Consider the following 18,689-nt stretch of genomic DNA (forward strand, 5'->3'; position numbering starts at 1 on the left):
CTTAGCCCACTACATGGTTTCCTGAACTCTATTACTGTTGAGGTTAACTCTATTCCCTCACACACTATACCTATTTTCTATCATTTACTCAGAATGATAGAAAATAGAAATGATAGAATGATAGAAATGATAGAATGATAGAAAAATGATAGAATGATAGAAAATCTTACTTCAGAATCTGACCCCCCACAAGCTCACTGCTTTCTAGATCCAACTCACAATCCTTTTCTCCCCAGGAAGAGTCTTATTGTCTTTCCACTCTTTCTTTCTTTTTATTTTATTTATTTATTTATCTTTTAGAGAGGGAGGGAAGGAGAGGAGAGAAATATCAATGTATGGTTGCCTCTCTTGGGTCCCCTGCTGGGAACTGGCCTGCAACCCAGGCATGTGCCCTGACTGGGAATCGAACTGCGATTGTGTGGTTCACAGGCAGGAGCTCAATCCACTGAGCTACACCAGCCAGGGCGTTCCACTCTTTCTAAAAAGTAGCTAGTTGAGTGGAATATCACAGTTAACACTGTACATAGCTAAAGGATCCCCTATCCCTTCTCTATGAGCTGATACTGTAAATATTATAGAATACACTTTTGCTGTACCATTTTGCCTTCCCCCTCAAAATAATCACAATAAAGAATAGGTGGAAGCTGTGAACACCAGGATACCTGCTGGAAGAGGAAACCCACCAACAAAGGAACTACCAACAGATAACAATAGAAGAAGGTGAAAGGGGGAGTGGAAGCCACACTGACCCCAATTCAGGACCTCTCTGGAAATACAACTAAATAGTGGATGAATTATCCAGAACGAACAGTGAACAAGAGCAGGAAAAAATCCTAAAAAGCTTGTAGACACGGAAGAACCAGCTTCAACAGAAACTGCCTGCACCAGCACAACAAAATACAAGAGGTGGTGGAAAGAGTGACCCTTAGTTAACCTTAACCAGCTGGTGTGAAAGACCCGCCAAAGAAAGATCTGACAACAATCGAAAGCCAAATACAAACACAGGCTGATATAAACGACAGCCCCAAACCAGTGAGCTCAGGAAACAATGAGATGGCACCACTCAATCTCACAGGTGTTCTGCCATAGAAGTTCACATCAGAAACCCAGGGAGTCAAAACTGATAAATTTAAGAAGATGGAACTAACAAGAGTCTCACAAACAATAGGAAGATGAAGAAATAATCCCAAAATGAAAGGAAAGGAGAAAGCCTCGAAAAGAATACTAAATGAAGTAGAGGCAACTCAATTATCGCGTATTGAGTTCAAAGCAATGGTTATCAGGAAGCTCAATGAGCTCACCGTGAATTACCAGAAATTACAGGGAAACTACAATGAACTCTCTACAAAATGTATCAACATGAAAAAGAAAATAGTAACTATCAACAAGGGCCAAGAGTAAATGAAGAATACAATTTCAGAACTGAAGAACACAGAAGGATTCAGAAGCATGCTCAATGAAACAGAAGATGGGATGAGTGACCTGGAGGACAAGGAAAAAAAACAAATAGAAAGAGCAAGAAAAGGAAAAGAGGCTCAGAAAGAATGAAGAGGGACTAAGGAAAATACAGGACAACATGAAACATAATAATATCTGTATAATAGGGATACCAGAAGGAGAAGAAGAGCAAGGGATAGAAAACCTGTTTGAAAAAAGTATGATGGAAAATTTCCCTAATCCTATGAGAGAAAAAGTCACACATATCCAGGAATCACAGAGAGTCCCAATCAAGAGGAAACCAAAGAGGCTCACGTCAAGAAGCATCACACTTAAAATGGCAAAATTCTAAGACAAAGAGTGAATCTTAAAAGCAGCAAGGGAGAAAAAGGAAGTAACACACAAAGGAGCCTCAAAAAAGCTAGCAGCTGACTTCTCAATGGAAACGCTCCAAGCCAGAAGTGAATGGCAAGAAATATTCCAAGTAATGGCAACCAGACGCCTGCAAGAAAGGCTACTTTATCCAGCAAGGCTCTCAATCAAGATAGATGACAGTCAAATAAGGAGCTTCCCAGACAAAAGAAGTCTAAAAGAATATGTCTCCACCAAACCAGCTCCGTAAGAGATGCTAAGGAAAAGAAGGAAAAGACAAAGAGGGAGCACAGGTATAAAAATGGCAATGAATAAGTACCTATCAATAATAACCTTAAACATAAATGGATTAAATGCTCCAATTAAAAGACATAGAATAGCTGAATGGATAAGAAAGCATGACCAACACATTTGCTGCCAACAAGAGACCCACGTCCAAACAAAACACCTACAAAGACTAAAAGTGAAGGTCTAGAAACAAATATTCCAAGCAAATGGACAAGAAAAAAAAAGACAGGTTAGCAATACTCACACCAGGTAAAATAGATGTTAGAAAAAAGGGCCATAAACAGAGACGCAGAAAGTCACTTCATAATATTCAAGGGAAGATTCCACCAAGAAGACATGAACATTGTAAATAAATATGCACCCAACATAGGAGGACCCAAATATATAAAGAAAATCTTAGAGGACTTCAAGAAAGATATTGACAGCAATACAATTATAGTTGGGGATTTTAACACCCCACTGTCAAAAATGGACAGATCTTCCAAACAAAATATCAACAAAGATATAGCTGCACTAAACAACACCCTAGATGAAATGGACTTGACTGATATATATAGAGCCCTACATCCCAAAGGAGCTAAATACACATTCTTTTCAAATGTACATGGAACATTTTCAAAGACAGACCACATGATAGTGTTGGGAACAAGAACAATGGCCTCAGCCCCAAGGAGCCTGAAACCCTAGCAGACACCCTATAAGTTGATTGCCATCTGATTAGTTTCAAAATTTCCCTTTCAGTTGAGTCAGACCCCACCCTTTTTCACGAGTGTGGACCCTGTAAGCCAATAATATGCCTCTGTGCAAAAACGCCTGCTTGATGACCTGTATATAAGGACTTAGCTGTAAGCGCTAGGCATGAATCCTGGACGAGCCCCCAGTGGGCACAGTATCTCTGGGGGGATCGCCCCTGTCCAGGTTAAACTTGGCCAATAAATTAACATCTTTGAATCCCTGAAAGTCTCCGACATTTGTTCTCGTGGTTGGTGGATCTAACAATAGGACACAAAACAAGCCTCAACAAATTCAAGAAAACTGAAATCATACCAAGCATTTTCTCCAACGACAAGGGACTGAAACTAGACACCAAACACAAAGGAAAAAACCCCAAACACTCAAAATCATGGAGATCGAATGGCATGCTATTAAAGAACAAATGGGTCAAGAATGAAATTAGGGAAGAAAACAAAAGGTTTCTGGAAACAAATAGCAATGAACTCAAAACCAAACTTATGGGATACAACAAAGGCAGTCCTGAGAGGGAAGTTCATAGTGAAACAGGCCTACCTAAAAAGGACAGAATCATTTCAAACAAAGAACATAACCCTACACCTACAAGAACTTTAGAAACAACAAAGATAGCCGAGAGCAAGCAGGAGGAAGGAAATAAAGAACAGAGCAGAATTAAATGACATAGAGAATAAAAGCACAATTCTAAGGGACAATTAATCCAGGAGCTGTTTTTTCAAAAAGATTAACAAAATTGACAAGCCATAAAGTAGACTCATCAAGAAAAGACGAGAGAGGACCCAAATAAACACAATCAGGAATGAAAGAGGAGAAATTACAACTGACACCACAGAAATAAAAAGGATTTGAAAAAATTACTATGAAGAACTGTATGCCAAGAAATTTGAAAACCTAGGTGAAACGGGCAAATTTACAGAAAAATATAATCTTCCAAAACTCAATGAAGAAGAAGAAGAAAGCCTGAACCGACCAATGACAGCAGATGAAATTGAAGCAGTAATAAAAAAAACTCCCATCACACAAAAGCCCTGGACCAGATGGTTTCACAGGAGAATTCTACAAAGCATTTAAGGAAGAGCTAACCACTATTCTTCACAGACTATTCCAAAAAATATCAAAAGGAGGGAGAACTTCCCAACTCTTTTTATGAAACCGGCATCATTCTAATTCGAAAACCAGATAAAGATACAACAAAGAAAGAAAACGTCAGGCCAATACTGCTGATGAACGTAGATGCTAAAATCCTCAACAAACTATTGGCAAATCCCATCCAACAATACATTAAAAAGATCATACACCACCACCAAGTAGGATTCATGCCAGGGATGCAAGGCTGGTTCAATATTTGCAAATCAGTAAATGTAATAAATCACATAAATAAAAGCAAAGACAAAAATCACATGGTCATATCAATAGATGTGGAAAAAGCTTTTGACAGGGTACAAAACCCATTTATAATAAAAACACTCAGCAAAGTGGGAATAGAGAGAGCATTCCACAACATAATAAAGGCCATATATGAGAGACCTACAGCCAACAATATACTGAATGGGGAAAAACTAAAACCTCTTTCACTAAGATCAGGAACAAAACAAGGTTGTCCAGTTTCACCACTTCTATTTAATATAGTATTGGAAGTTTTAGCCACAGTGATCAGACAAGAAAAGGAAATAAAAGGCATCCAAATCAAAAAGGAGGAAACAAAACTGTCACTGTTTGCAGATGACATGATAGTGTACATAGAAAATCCTATACACTCCGCTAAAAAACTGCTCAACCTAATAAATGAATTTGGCAAAATAGCAGGATACTAAGTCAATACCGAGAAATCAAAGGCATTTTTGTACATTAGCAATGAAACAGCAGAAATAGAAATTTTAAAATATCCCATTCAATATAACAAAAAGAAAAATAAAATACTTAGGAATAAACCTAACCAAGGAGGTAAAAGACCTGTATGCAGAAAATTACACAACACTGAAGAAAGAAATCAAGAAACACACAAACAAATAACAACATATACCATGTTAATGGATTGGAAGAATTAACATCATCAAACTGTCCATACTACCCAAAGCAATTTACAAATTCAATGCAATACCTATTGAAGTACCAATGGCATATTTCACAGACATAGAACAAACACTTCAAAAATTTATATGGAACCAAAAATGACCCGAAATAGCTGCTGTAATTTTGAGAAAGAAGAACAAAGTAGGAGGGATCACAATACCTGATATCGAACTGTATTACAAGGCCACTGTAATCAAAACAGCCTGGTACTGGCATAAAAACAGGCACATCGACCAATGGAATAGAACAGAGGGCCCAGAAATAAACCTAAGCCTCTACAGTCAATTACTATTCAAGAAAGGGAGCAGTAACATAAAATGGAGTAAAGATAGCCTCTTCAACAAATGGTGTTGAGAGAACTGGACAGCTACATGCAAAAAAATGAAACTTGAGCACCAACTCACACCATACACCAAAATAAATTCAAGGTGGAAAACAGACTTAAATATAAGCTGTGACACCTTTAAAATCCTAGAGGAGAACACTGGCAGGAAAATCTCAGAGATATTTCACGCAGCAACATTTTTACTGATATGTCCCCTAGAGCAAGGAACATAAACGAAAGAATAAACAAATGGGATCTCATCAAAATAAAAAGCCTCTGCATAGCTCAAGAAAACAGTATTGAGATAAAAAGATAATGAACTGTTTGGAAAAATATATTTGCCAATGATGCCTCAGACGAGGGTTTAATCTTCAAAATACACAAAGAACTCACAAGAATTCACTCTAAGAAGACAACTAACCCAATTAAAAAATGGGGAAAGCCTTGAACATATACTTCTCCAAGGAGGACATACAGAGGATCCAGAGACACATGAAAAGATGCTCAGAATCGCTAGCTATCAGAGAGATGCAAATTAAAATCACAATGAGATACCACTTTACACAGGTCAGAATGGCCATCATAAACAAAGCAACAAACAACAAATGTTGGAGAGGTTGTGGGGAAAAGGGGACCCTCGTTCACTGTTGGTGGGATTGCAGACTAGTACAACCATTATGGAAAACAGTATGAAATTTTCTAAGAACACTAAAAATGAATATGCTTTTTGACCCAGCAATTCCCCTGCTAAGAGTATATCCTAAAAACCCTGAATCACCAATCCAAAAGAACCTATGCACCCTGATGTTCATAGCAGCACAATTTACAATAGCCAAGAGTTGGAAGCAACCAAGGTGCCCATCAGTAAATGAGTCAATTCAAAAACTATGGCACATTTACACAATGGAATTGTATGCAGCAGAAAGAAAGAAGGAGCTCCTACCCTTTGCAACAGCATGGATGGAACCAGAAAGCATTATGCTGAGTGAAATAAGCCAGGTGGTGAAAGACAAATATCACATGATCTCATCTTTAACAGGAACTTAAACAACAAAACAAACAAGCAAACGAAATATAACTAAAGACACTAAAATACAGAACAGGCTGACAGGGACCAGAGGGGAGAGGGGAGAGAATATCAGGGGCAAAAGGGTAAGAATTCACTAGAAAAAATGTAAAGGACCCATGGACAAAAGGAAAGGGGGGGTGGGAAATGGGAGGGAGGTGGGAGCACTGGGAGGGGTGGGCTGGCATGGGAGTAAAAGACAGAAAACTGTACTTGAACAATAATTGAAAAAGAAATAAAAAGAAAGATAGGCATTCCTGATGAAAAACAAAACAAAAAACAAAAACAACAACAACAACAAAAAAGAAACCCAGAATGAAAAATACAAACATTTCAAAGAAACAACCTAAGCCTATGCCCACAAGAACTTGAGGAAGAACAAAGACAGCACAGAGCAAGTAGAAGGAAGGAAATTACCAACATCAGAGCAGAATTACATGACATAGAGACTAAAAGCACAATTCTAAGGATCAATGAATCCAGGAGCTGGTTTTTTGAAAAGGTTAACAATATTGACAAGACTTTAAGCAGGCTCATCAAGTAAAAAAACAAAGGGGACCCAAATAAACACAATCAGAAATGAAAGTGGAGAGATTACAACTGATACCACAGAAATACAAATTTCTGTAAGGAGTGTAAGAAATTAATATGAAGAACTGTATGCCAAGACATTTGAAAATCTAGGTGAAATGGACAGGTGAAATGGACAATTTCTAGAAAAATATAATCTTCCAAAACTCAATGAGGAAGAATCAGAAAGTCTGAACACAGCAATAACAGCAAACAAACTTGAAGCAGTAATAAAAAAACTCCCAACAGGCAAAAGCCCTAGACCAGACAGTTTGACAGAATTTTCTACAAAGCATTTAAGGAAGCACTAACCCCTATCCCTCACAGGTTATTCCAAAAAGACCAGGAAGATAAAAGACTCCCAAACTCTTTTTATGAAGCCAGCATCCTCCTAATTCCAGAACCAGACAAAGACACAACAAAGAGAAAACTTCAGGCCAATATTACTGATGAACATAGATGCTAAAATCCTCAACAAAATAGTCACAAACCATATCCAGCAATACATTAAAAAGATCATACACCATGACCAAGTGGGATTCACCCCAGGGATGCAAAGATGGTTCAATATTCGCAAATCAGTAAATGTAATACATCACATAAACAAAGGCAAAGACAAAAGTCACATGATCATATCAATAAATGCATAAAAAGCATTCGATAAAGTATAGCACTCATTTATAAGAAAAACACTCAGCAAAGTGTGACTAGAAGGAGCATTCCTCAACATAATAAAGGCCATATATGAGAGACCTGTAGCTATCATCATGCTGAATGGGGAAAAACTAAAATCTTGCCCGCGAAGATGAGGAACAAGACAAGGTTGTGCACTTTCACCACTTCCATTCAACATAGTTGTGGAAGTTTTAGCCACAGCGATCAGACAAGAAAAGGAAATAAAAGGCATCCACATCACAAAGAAGGAAAGAAAACTGTCATTGTTTGCAGATGACATGATAGTGTACAAAGAAAATCCTACAACCTCTGCCAAACTGCTAGACCTAATAAATGAATTTGGAAAAACAGTGGGATACAATGTCAATATTCAGAAATCAAAGGCATTTTTGTATACCAACAATGAAACAGCAGAAGCAGAAATCAAGAACAAAGTCTCATTTGATACAGCAATAAGAAAATTAAAATACTTTGGAATAAACATACGCAAGAAGGTAAAAGACCGCTACTCAGAAAAGTACACAACACAGAAGAAATCAAGGAAGACACAAATTGAAACATATATTTTGTTCATGTACTAGAAGAATTAACATCATCAAAATGTCCACACTACCCAAAGCAATTTACAGATTCAATGCAATACCTATTGAAGTACCAATGGCATATTTCACAGACATAGAACAAACACTTCAAAAATTTATATGGAACCATAAATGACCCAAAACAGCTGCTGTAATTTTGAGAAAGAAGAACAAAGTAGGAGGGATCACAATACCTGATACCAAATTGTATTACAAGGCCACTGTACTTAAAACAGCCTGATACTGGCATAAAAACAGACAGAGAGACCAATGGAACAGAACGGAGAGCCCAGAAATAAACCCTACAGTCAATTAATATTCGATACAGGGGGCAGCCACAAAAAAACAAAGTAAAAATAGCCTCTTCAATAAATGGTGTCGGGAGAGCTGGACAGGTATATGCAGAAAAATTAAAATCCAAGGACCAATTTACACCATACACAAAAATAAATACAAGGTGGATAAACGATTCAAGTAAAAGTTGTGATACTATTAAAGTCTTAGAGGAGAACATAGGCAGGAAAATCTCAGATATTTCATGCAGCAACTTTTTAATTGATATGTCTCCTAGAGCAAGGGACATAAAGAAAAGAATAAACAAATGGGATCTCATCAAAATAAAAAGCTTCTGCATGGCTAAAGAAAACAGTATTAAAATAAAAAGAGAATCAACCATATGGGAAAATATATTTGCCAATATATTGGTTTATTCTCCGAAATATATTAAAAACTACGAAGAGAAGCTACCCAATTAAAAAAAGGGTGAAGGACTTGAAAAGACATTTCTCCACAGAGGACCTACAGAGGATCCAGAGACACATGAAAAGATGCTCAGAATTGCTAGCTACCAGAGATTCAAATTAAAACTACAATGAGATACCACTTTACACAGGTCAGAATGGCCATCATAAACAAAGCAACAAACAACAAATGTTGGAGAGGTTGTGGGGAAAAGGGAACCCCAGTGCACTGTTGGTGGCACTGCAGACTGGTACAACCACTATAGAAAACAGTATGGAATTTTCTCAGAAATCTAAAAATGGATCTGCCTTTTGACCCAGCAATTCCACTGCTAGGAGTATATCCTAAAAACCCTGAAACACCAACCCAAAAGAACCTATGCATCCTGATGTTCATAGCAGCACAATTTACAATAGCCAAGAGTTGGAAGCAACCAAGGTGCCCATCAGTAAATGAATGGATCCAAAAAGTATGGTACATATACACAATGGAATTGTATGCAGCAGAAAGAAAGAAGGAGCTCCTACTCTTTGCAACAGCATGGATGGAACTGGAAAGCATTACGCTGTATGAAATAAGCCAGGTGGTGAAAGACAAATACCATATGATTTCATTTTTAACAGGAAGCTAAACAACAAAACAAACAAGCAAGCAAAATATAACCAAAGACATTGAAATAGAGAATAGGCGGACAGTGAACAGAGGGGAGAGAGGAGGAAATTTCAGGGGAAAAGGGGAAGGATTTACAGGAAGTAGTTTAAGGGACACATGGAGAACAAATAAGGGGGGGGTTGGAAATGGAAGGGAGGTGGGGAGCACTGGGCCGGGTGTGGGCTGGGATGGGAGTAAAACACAGAAAACTACTTGAACAACAATTAAACAAATTAAAAAAAAAAAAGAAGACATGGATGATGAACACCTTAAGGATCACTGGCAAGTTTGGGCCCACCCTGAGTGTGAAAGTAATGACCTATGAAAATGGAAAATCCAAAGGCTTTGGAATTGTACACTTCAAAAGGCATGAAGATGCACAGAAATCTGTGTATGAGATGAGTGGAAAAGAGCTTAACAGAAAACAAATTTATGTTGCCTGAGCTCAGAAAAAAGTGGAAGGGCAGATGGAACTTAAGTGCAAATTTGAACAGGTGAAGCAAGATAAGATTACCAGATATCAGGGTGTTAACCTTTATGTAAAAAATCTTGATGATAGCATTGATGCTGAACTTCTCTAGAAAGTTTTCTCCATTTGGTACAATCACTAGTGCAAAGGTTATGATGGAGGGTGGTAGGGACAAAAGGTTTGGTTTTGTACGTTTGTCCTCCCCAGAAGAAGCTACTAAAGCAAGTCACAGTAATGAATGCTAGAATTGTGGCTACCAAGCCATCATATGTAGCTTTAGCTCAGTACAAAGAACACCAGGCTCACCTCACTAACCAGTATATGCAGAGAATTGCGAGTGTGAGAGCTGTGCCCAACCCCAGACTCAACCCCTACCAGCCAGCACCTCTTTCAGGTTACTTCATGGCAGCTACCTCAAAGACTCAGAACCATCCTGCATACTATCCTTCTAGCCAAATTGCTCAACTAAGACCAAGTCCTTACTGGACTGCTCAGGGTACCAGATCTCATCCATTCCTAAATATGCTCGGTCCTATTTGCCCAGCCGCTCCTAGACCACCGTTTAGTACTATGAGACCAACTTTTTCACAGGTTCCAGGAATCATGTCCACACAGCGTACTGCTAACACATTAACAAAGACAATGGGTCCACGTCCTGCAACTGCTGCTACTGCAGCTACTCCTGCTGTCCGCAGCATCCCATAGTACAAATACACTGTGGGAGTTTGCAATCCTCAACATTGTAATGCACAGCCACAATACCATGTAGTAGCCTGCTGTTCATGAACAAGGTGAGGAGCCTTGAACTGCTTCCATGCTGGCATCTGCCCCACCTCAACAGCAAAAGCAGATGCTGGATGAATGGCTGTTTCCTCTCCTTCAAGCCATGCACCCTACTCTTGCTGGTAAAAAATCATTGGCATGTTGTTGGAGACTGATAATTCAAAATTTCTTCATATGCTTGCGCCTCCATTGTCTCTCCATTCTAAAGTTGATGAAGCTGTAGCTGTACTACAAGCCCACCAAGCTGAAGAGGCCTCCCAGAAAGCAGTGAATCGTGCCACTGGTGTTCCAACTGTTTAAAACTGATCAGGAGCCCCGAAAAGAAACTTGTGCTTCACTGAAGAAAAATACCTAAACATCAAAAAACTTAAATATTATGAAAAAAACATTGCAAAATAGAAAATAAATAAAAAGGAAAGGAAACTTTGGACCTTATATACTGAGCAAATGCCAGGTCTAGCAAACATAATGCTAGATCCAGATTACTTATTGACTTAAAAACAACACCCCACCCCCACGCCAAATAGTGAAATATAAAAACAAATTAATGTTTTATAGACCCTGGGAAAAACTTTCAACAAGTACAAAAATTTAAAGCATTCCTTTCTTTATTTTTGTAATTCTTTACTATGGAATAGCTCAGAATGTCAATTGAGTTTTAGATAACAAAACTGATAATTAAGGAATTGTAACTTGGATTATAAAATTCTTGCTTTAATAAATACTCCTTAAATAGTGAAAAAAATAAAGTGATAAGAACTGTAGCTAAGATTCAAAAATGAAACGAACATGTGTAAACCCTTAATTTATCATAATTATACCCTTAGGTTTCTTCCTGAAAGTACCTTGATATTACCTGTTATGCCTTTTACTTTTTTCACATTTTACTTGAAAGCTTTTTCCCCTCTGCTTTTATGTATTCTCCAATTCCCTCCCTCCCCTCATACAACTTCTCACACAAAAACATCTAGAATATGAAGGAGTACAATTAGGTTTAACAAAAGAAAGAAGAAAAGTTCAATCCTGACAAAGTTAGGACCTGATGTCAAGATCAGGTCATACATGGAACCTGAAGCCTCTTCACTGATGAATTAAAGAACCCCTTATATTATATACTGGATTCCTTAGCTTATTTAATCCTTTTTGTCAGTATCTTCCAGAATTCCTGGAACAAATTTTGTAGTTTCTTTAACTTAATCAATTTATGCAATCATGATTTACACTTGCCTTACCTAGTGCCTTTCGTTAGAATTCTATCTTTGAGGACAGATATGTAAGGTTTTCAAACTTGGGAAGAAAAGCAGCTCCATTCGGGATCCATTAGTTATGAATTAAAAGAGGGTTGTATAAGAACCAGGTAGCAAGACAAGGTATTTCAAAGAAAAAAATCAGTCAAGAACAGCAAAAAGGAACAAATGAACTGTTGAGAAGGATTACCTTGATTTAAATTTTAAATTCTATTCACCTACTGTCAAAAATATCCTTATACTTAGGATACAGAAATACCTTACCTTCCACCACGTCCAACCCGTCTTCGTGCAAATCCAATACATCTTTGGGGTACGGTGAGGGTAGTTAAGCAGTATCTATATCGCACATCCCCTAATCCTCCATCTTTAGGACTTGTCCAAGGCCAGTTGCCAGTTTGGTCTAAGTGAGGCTTAAAACAAAAATCCAAATTATTTTATTTGGCCAGTTAAAGGTAAATAGTTTATTTAAAAAGAGAGCCTGAAACTTACAGCATAGTACTGACAGCCTGCTTTCCTACGGAAAGCAAAGGGACCATCTGGATCATTTTCTTCCTCAGCTTCCGAAGAACCAGACAAAACCTTTAAATAAAATGCAGTGAGTCAAAACATTTGACTTTTTACATTCTTCCTCTATATTCATAGAAAAGTTCTTGTATTTACCTGGGAGAGAGGTTCTTCATCGGAGCTGGGGAAATCATATTGATTTAAATCTTTAGCATTAAAGACTGGCAGTGCAGCAGGACCCGTCTGTTGAGGAGGAGGCGCAGCAGCAGACGATGGTAAGACTTTAGGCTTCTTTTCATATTTACGTTTAGGTCGGATAAGATCAGGTTTATCTTGCTGCAATAAAGTCATGAACTAATCAAACATTAGGAAACTATGTTCAACAAACTCATAGTTTTAGGGCAGTTTTAAAAAGAAGTTTACTGTTGTAATATTGGCATTCATATTGATGTGTAGGAAAAAAGGCAAAAAAGATCAGAGGCAAAAATGGTATTTGTTGGGAAGGAAAAGATCATGGCAAGTATCATAATTATGTAATATACTAAATATTTCTGTCAAGTTTTATGCAGTTTATGGCATTATGGTGTTCTGGGAAAAGTTAATTACATAATTATTATTTATAAGCTCTACAGTTATATCAACAGGCATGATTTGAATCAAAAGCTGGCTTTGCAGCATATTTCATGGTACAGTTATGTATAAATTTTATGTTTCACTCTGATTCTAGTGATAAAATACTACTCCATTATCAGCTGTTACAATCACAAAACTTTATATCACCTTATTAATTTTAAACTCCTTCACATCCACTGCTTCCTGATGTTTAAACTGATTGCTATTAGTAATAGGGATGATGGGGATGGCATAAGTAGGTTTCACTGGCTGTCTCTGTGCCATAACCTCAGACATAATTTCTCCATTGTAGTCACCCAAATTATACCTGAAATTAAAAAAAAGAGAGTTAAAAAGTTCTGTAAGTACTTATCCTTATGACTATTAATTATAAACACTGATTAGACTTGGTAAAATTACAGTTAAACTATGATTAATTTGGTGAATGCTTATTAAAATTAAAGATTACATAATTCCTTTTGTTTCTTTCTTTCACTTTTTGGCTTATACCTTTATCTTGGCACCATAAATAAAAGACTGTGGAAAAAAAGCCAGAAAAGAAAAACCACCAAAGGTTTGATGAACATTAACTTAGAAATTTTGGTGAAAGATTTGCTGGAGATGTTGAAATTAATGCTTAAAATGATGCTGAGAAACTTTCTCCTAATCTGAATTGCCTGTGCTATAAAGCTCATTTTTCTGAACTGAATCATAAGAAACTAAATAGTGTTTTTTTTTGCGGGGTGAGGGGGTGGATAGGAACTAGGTGATAAGGGACTAAGGCTTCAAGTTTTCATTGTGTACCTTGCTGAATGGTTATTTGTGTTAAAATTACAGACCTTACTCTCTCCTCTATAAAATAAACACTTTAACAAATGTTATCTCTTATAACTCTGCACACACTCACATAAGGACAAAAGAGTAAGATTTCAAAATGAAAATACCTAGCATATTTTAATTTTACTGAACAGTCACTTTCAAAGAAAATGAATAGAGAGAGACACATGTGCAAAATTATACTAAGCATAAATCGTACCACACATTTAAAAGAAGATATTTCTGGAGTTAAAGATAACTGCTTAGGAAATAAATTAATGCAGTATACAAAATGCTAATTCTACCATACTTTCTAATGTACTATAGTACATTTTAATAAAAATGTACTATACCTCTTTTCCATAATTTCCAGTGTTAAGTGCAATAGCTCCCTTTTACTTTTCTCTCTTCTTTTTATCATCTCTAGAATAGTAACAGCTCGACTTAGATCTCGACGCAGCTTGAGCATTTTTTCATAAGAGGCTTCATCATTTTTGCGATTCTGCAAATATAAAGTTGTAATAAGAATTCCTAGTTAGTGGCATTCTATACATAGCTACTAATGTATGTAAGAATATATGTACTTGAAGGGCTAGAAGAGTAGTTAAAAACACTGAAAGGGGGCATGGATCACTGGGAAATCAATTTTGTATATGATTTTAAATGGTTGAACATTAAAATATACCAATTTATAATCATTATTTTTCATTTTACTGTATAGGAACTCTATTTGAGCACAAAACATAGCCTCCAGATACTGAGGTATTCATAACTATAAGTAGTTTTTCTTACGTAAAAAAATTGTAAAATTTCCCCAATTCACTTACTTTTCGAGTCTGCATTTTCTCAGTGCGTCTTCTAAAAGCCACATAAGGATCATTTGTGCTGGAACCATCTCGCTTCTCTTGTTTTACTGATGGGATAAGAGATGGTCCTCGACAGCTTTTTCTCTTTTTAATCCAGTATTCATATACTTCTCTAATTAATTCATCGTCTTCTTTTAGTAGTAATTTGGCTTCCTGCAGACTGACTGGCTAAATGTAAAATTATTATGTCATTTTCATATAAGACATATATAAGGTTCAAAGGTACTTCCAAATTTAAATGACATCAAAATAACAGTATTTACAACAGCAACACAGAGAATACCTTAGATACATTAGTCGTCAAGCTAGATGCTTTATATATTGTTTTATTTTTAATTTTCACTACAACCCTATGATATCTGTCAGCTCTATTTTACAGATGGGAAAATTGAGGCACACAGAAATTTAAATATCTTGCTCAAGATTATACAGGTTATAGTAGGCAGAGACAGGATAAGACTTCATGCTTGCTAATCATAAGCCTGCTCACTTACCCCTCCCCAACACTGCATTGGATTGGCCAAAAAGGTCATTTGTTTTTTTTCCCATAAGCTGGCTCTAGTAGTACTTAGCTTAACTTCATTTGAAACAATTTTGTTAGACTGTACTATGATGGCTGTCATATTAGCATACATTTAAAAAAATCAAAATTAGTGAATTTTTGTGTAGCTATTTTGATACTGAAGATAGAAGAAAATATATAACATTTTAGGCATATCATGCTTTATTATTCTCTTCTTTATTATTTCAAGAAAGGTAAAAACACAATATACAAAAATACAAAAAAAAATTTGAGCAGTGTATGGAAAAGGTGCTATGACTGATTGTGTCAAAAGTGGTTTGCCAAGTTTCATGCTGGAGATTTCTTGCTGAACAGTATTCGACAGGCCAGTTGAGGTGGACAGTGATCAAACTGAGACATTAATCAAGATCAATATTATACCATTAAGGAGATAGGTAACGTACTCAAACTTTCCAAATCAATAAAGTTATCGGTAAAAAAGAAAAATGCGTATCTTATTTTATGGAAAAAACAGAACAGACTTTTTGGCTAACCCAATACTATTTCCATATGAATATACACACACACTTTTTATATATACATTGATGTTGTACCTGCTGACCACTGCCTTTTTCTAGACGGTCAATCATCTCCTCAAATTGTAATGGGAAAATGTCCATTTTCTTTTTTAATTTATTCACAAATACTTCATCTTCAGAATCCAAATCATAGTCAGGCTGTTCAGCATCCAAACTAAAAGCTAACAGAAGAAACCATAAGCAATCTTTACTGTGTCACTCCGCTGACAAACCTTCTAACAGATATCCGGATAAAAACAAGACCTAGACTTTCTAAAGAAGTAAGAAAGATTTTTTTGTTTTTGGATTTTGTTTTCAGATATAAATCTAAGCTTATAGATCTTTCCCACATTTAAAGTTCAAGAAACTAGACTATCTTTACTGTTAATATAAATATGTGATAAAAGACAATGGATATGGCTCCACTCCCAAAAGCAAATAAACTAGAAGTCCATTATTAAGAACATAGAGATTATAAAATGTATTGGCTTGGACTATGTGAAAGTTCTGTAGTTCAAAACCTGATAAATTATGAGCAATTTCAATATGGTTCAATATAATCTAAAAAGATATGGTTTTTAAATAAGATTGTTTCTAGAATATTTAAAGTCCCATTTTATAAATGACTTAACTACTTTACCAAAAGTTTAGGGAGTAGAGTTAAGCTGAGGTGTCAGTTAGAAGCCACTGCCAACAGCTGTAATAACTATCACTCAGTGAGTGTACTCTGGGCTAAGGAGGTTCATGTCCAAATACATATTTGTGTCCTCATAAGACTCACTGTCATGGTGACAGAAATGTGAGGTGCTTCCTATGTTTGTCAATATTTGAAAAAGGGGCAAGAACCACTGCTCTATATTATCAAATGTCATTTAATTACTTAGCAACATGAGGCAAGGCTGACGAAAATGTAGTGTTGAGTAGTTTTATATCATAACTTGTCTCACATCTTTCCTTTGCTTAAATTCCTCCAACTTCCTATCATCTTAGAATCCAAATCCTTACAATGATGAGGCCCTTTTTGATCTACGTTGTACAGTCTCATCAGTACCATATTGTAACCTAGCAACATTAAATTTCATGTCTCATACAGCAAGCTATTTCATGTCTTCAAGTTTTACATTAGTTGTTTTCTGCCTGTCCACCTAATATACGACTATTTATTCTTTAAAAAACCCAACCTGATGTCTACTCCTGTGAAGTACAGCATAGGGAATATAGTCAATAATACAGGTTGGGGCAAAAGCAGGTTTACAGTTTTTCCAAGTAGATAATTCAATAATTAATAAATAATACAAGCATAACCTGTTTCACATACTCAAACTGTAAATCTGCTTTTGCCCCACCCTGTATTGTAACAACTATGTATGGTGCCAGGTAGATACTACACTTAACCAGGGACCACTTTGTAAATCATGTGTTTAACCACTGTGCTCTATACCTGAAAGTAATATAAAATAATATTGAATGTCAACTGTAATTGAAAAATAAAAAGAATGTATTATACCATTGTTTCATTTCCTATTTTGACCCATATCACACTTCTATCACATTCTTAATTAAAGTAAATGAGTATTAAGATTCCCTCATAAAAATCTGTATGTTAACACATCTTTAAAAAAATGTTTCCCCTTCATCCAAGGGTATTTTTTCATTGCTTTTACAGAGAGGAAGAGGGAGAGAGTACATGCCCAAACCAGGGATGGTATGCGCCAGGTCAAGAGATGGAACCTACAACCCTAGGTATGGGCCCTGACTGGGAATCAAACTCCTAACGTTTTGGTTATGGGATGACATTCCAACCAATTGAGCCATTCCAGCCACAGATATATATTAACATCTTTGCCTCCATATTTCTTGCAACCACAGGCTCTCCAATGATTTTTCATAATCTGATCGTTTGTTATTGCTATGTAAACAGACCTTTTAGACATCTGAAAGTAGATTAAAACTTTATTGGATTAAAAATACTTGTTTTTCTTGTCTCTAACCAAGATAATCCATATTTGTATTGTTTAATAGGGTAACCACTAGCCACGTGTGTCTAATTAAATTAAAATTCAGTACCTCAGTCACATTGGCCACATTTCAAACCACTAATAGTGACATGTGGCTAGTGCTGTACCAGACAGGAAAGATTATAGAACATTTCCATCATCATTGAAAGTTCTATTAAAGAGTGGTGATGCAGATAATTCAGAAAACCAACTGAAAAACTGATAGGGGCCACCTGACAATGTTCTGCCTCCTTAAGGGCATATTTTACATATTTTTAGGGTCTCATTTACACATTACTTCTGTATCCTTCACTATAAAGTTGATTTTTTCCTTAGACCAAATTCACTTACAAACCTTAACTATTTATAAAAATTAACTAAGCTTACCTAATACCAATTTACTCTTACATTATCAAAATATATTTGACATACTTCTGTCATATGTTTTATCATCAATGTCAATCATGTTCAACATATCAGGCAAAAGAATCAAGACTGGAAAAGAAAATCCTATCCAAGGGATCTCAGTGTGTTTTCCAGTGAAATTAATAAGTATCTGAGAGTCAGACTGCTCTAGCCTCTACAGAAAGTTATTCTTTCACTTGGTACAAATACACCTAAGATATTAAAATATAAAGAGAGCCAATTTTTGATCAGATATAAAATACTAAAATTACAGAAAAAAGTTAAAATTAAAAATATTCACTTTGGGAATATTTTTTGGTCATTTGACCAAAATAAACTTATAGGCAATGACTGATGGTCCTAGAAATAAGAGAGGAT

The 18,689-nt window shown here is 36.2% G+C and overlaps 1 protein-coding gene and 1 pseudogene across 4 annotated transcripts in view; one reads left to right on the top strand and one right to left on the bottom strand.

Moving 5' to 3' along the window:
• Positions 1-18,689, bottom strand: part of EPC1 (enhancer of polycomb 1) — a 123,604-nt gene that overhangs the window by 15,621 nt on the left and 89,294 nt on the right. For all 4 annotated transcript variants that reach the window (XM_037037801.1, XM_037037799.1, XM_037037800.1 and 1 more), the window contains 7 exons: positions 15,946-16,091; positions 14,791-14,997; positions 14,317-14,465; positions 13,316-13,475; positions 12,692-12,871; positions 12,521-12,610; positions 12,293-12,441 (listed from right to left, as the gene is read on the bottom strand). In XM_037037801.1, the coding sequence (XP_036893696.1) occupies positions 12,293-12,441; positions 12,521-12,610; positions 12,692-12,871; positions 13,316-13,475; positions 14,317-14,465; positions 14,791-14,997; positions 15,946-16,091 (1,081 nt within the window). The remainder of the gene's footprint in view (positions 1-12,292; positions 12,442-12,520; positions 12,611-12,691; positions 12,872-13,315; positions 13,476-14,316; positions 14,466-14,790; positions 14,998-15,945; positions 16,092-18,689) is intronic.
• LOC118981079 (polyadenylate-binding protein 1-like) lies at positions 1,192-11,189 on the top strand (annotated as a pseudogene).

This window comes from Sturnira hondurensis, unplaced genomic scaffold (assembly GCF_014824575.4).
Source record: "Sturnira hondurensis isolate 20B ecotype Veracruz unplaced genomic scaffold, ASM1482457v3 Scaffold0023456, whole genome shotgun sequence".
Lineage (NCBI taxonomy): Eukaryota > Metazoa > Chordata > Mammalia > Chiroptera > Phyllostomidae > Sturnira > Sturnira hondurensis.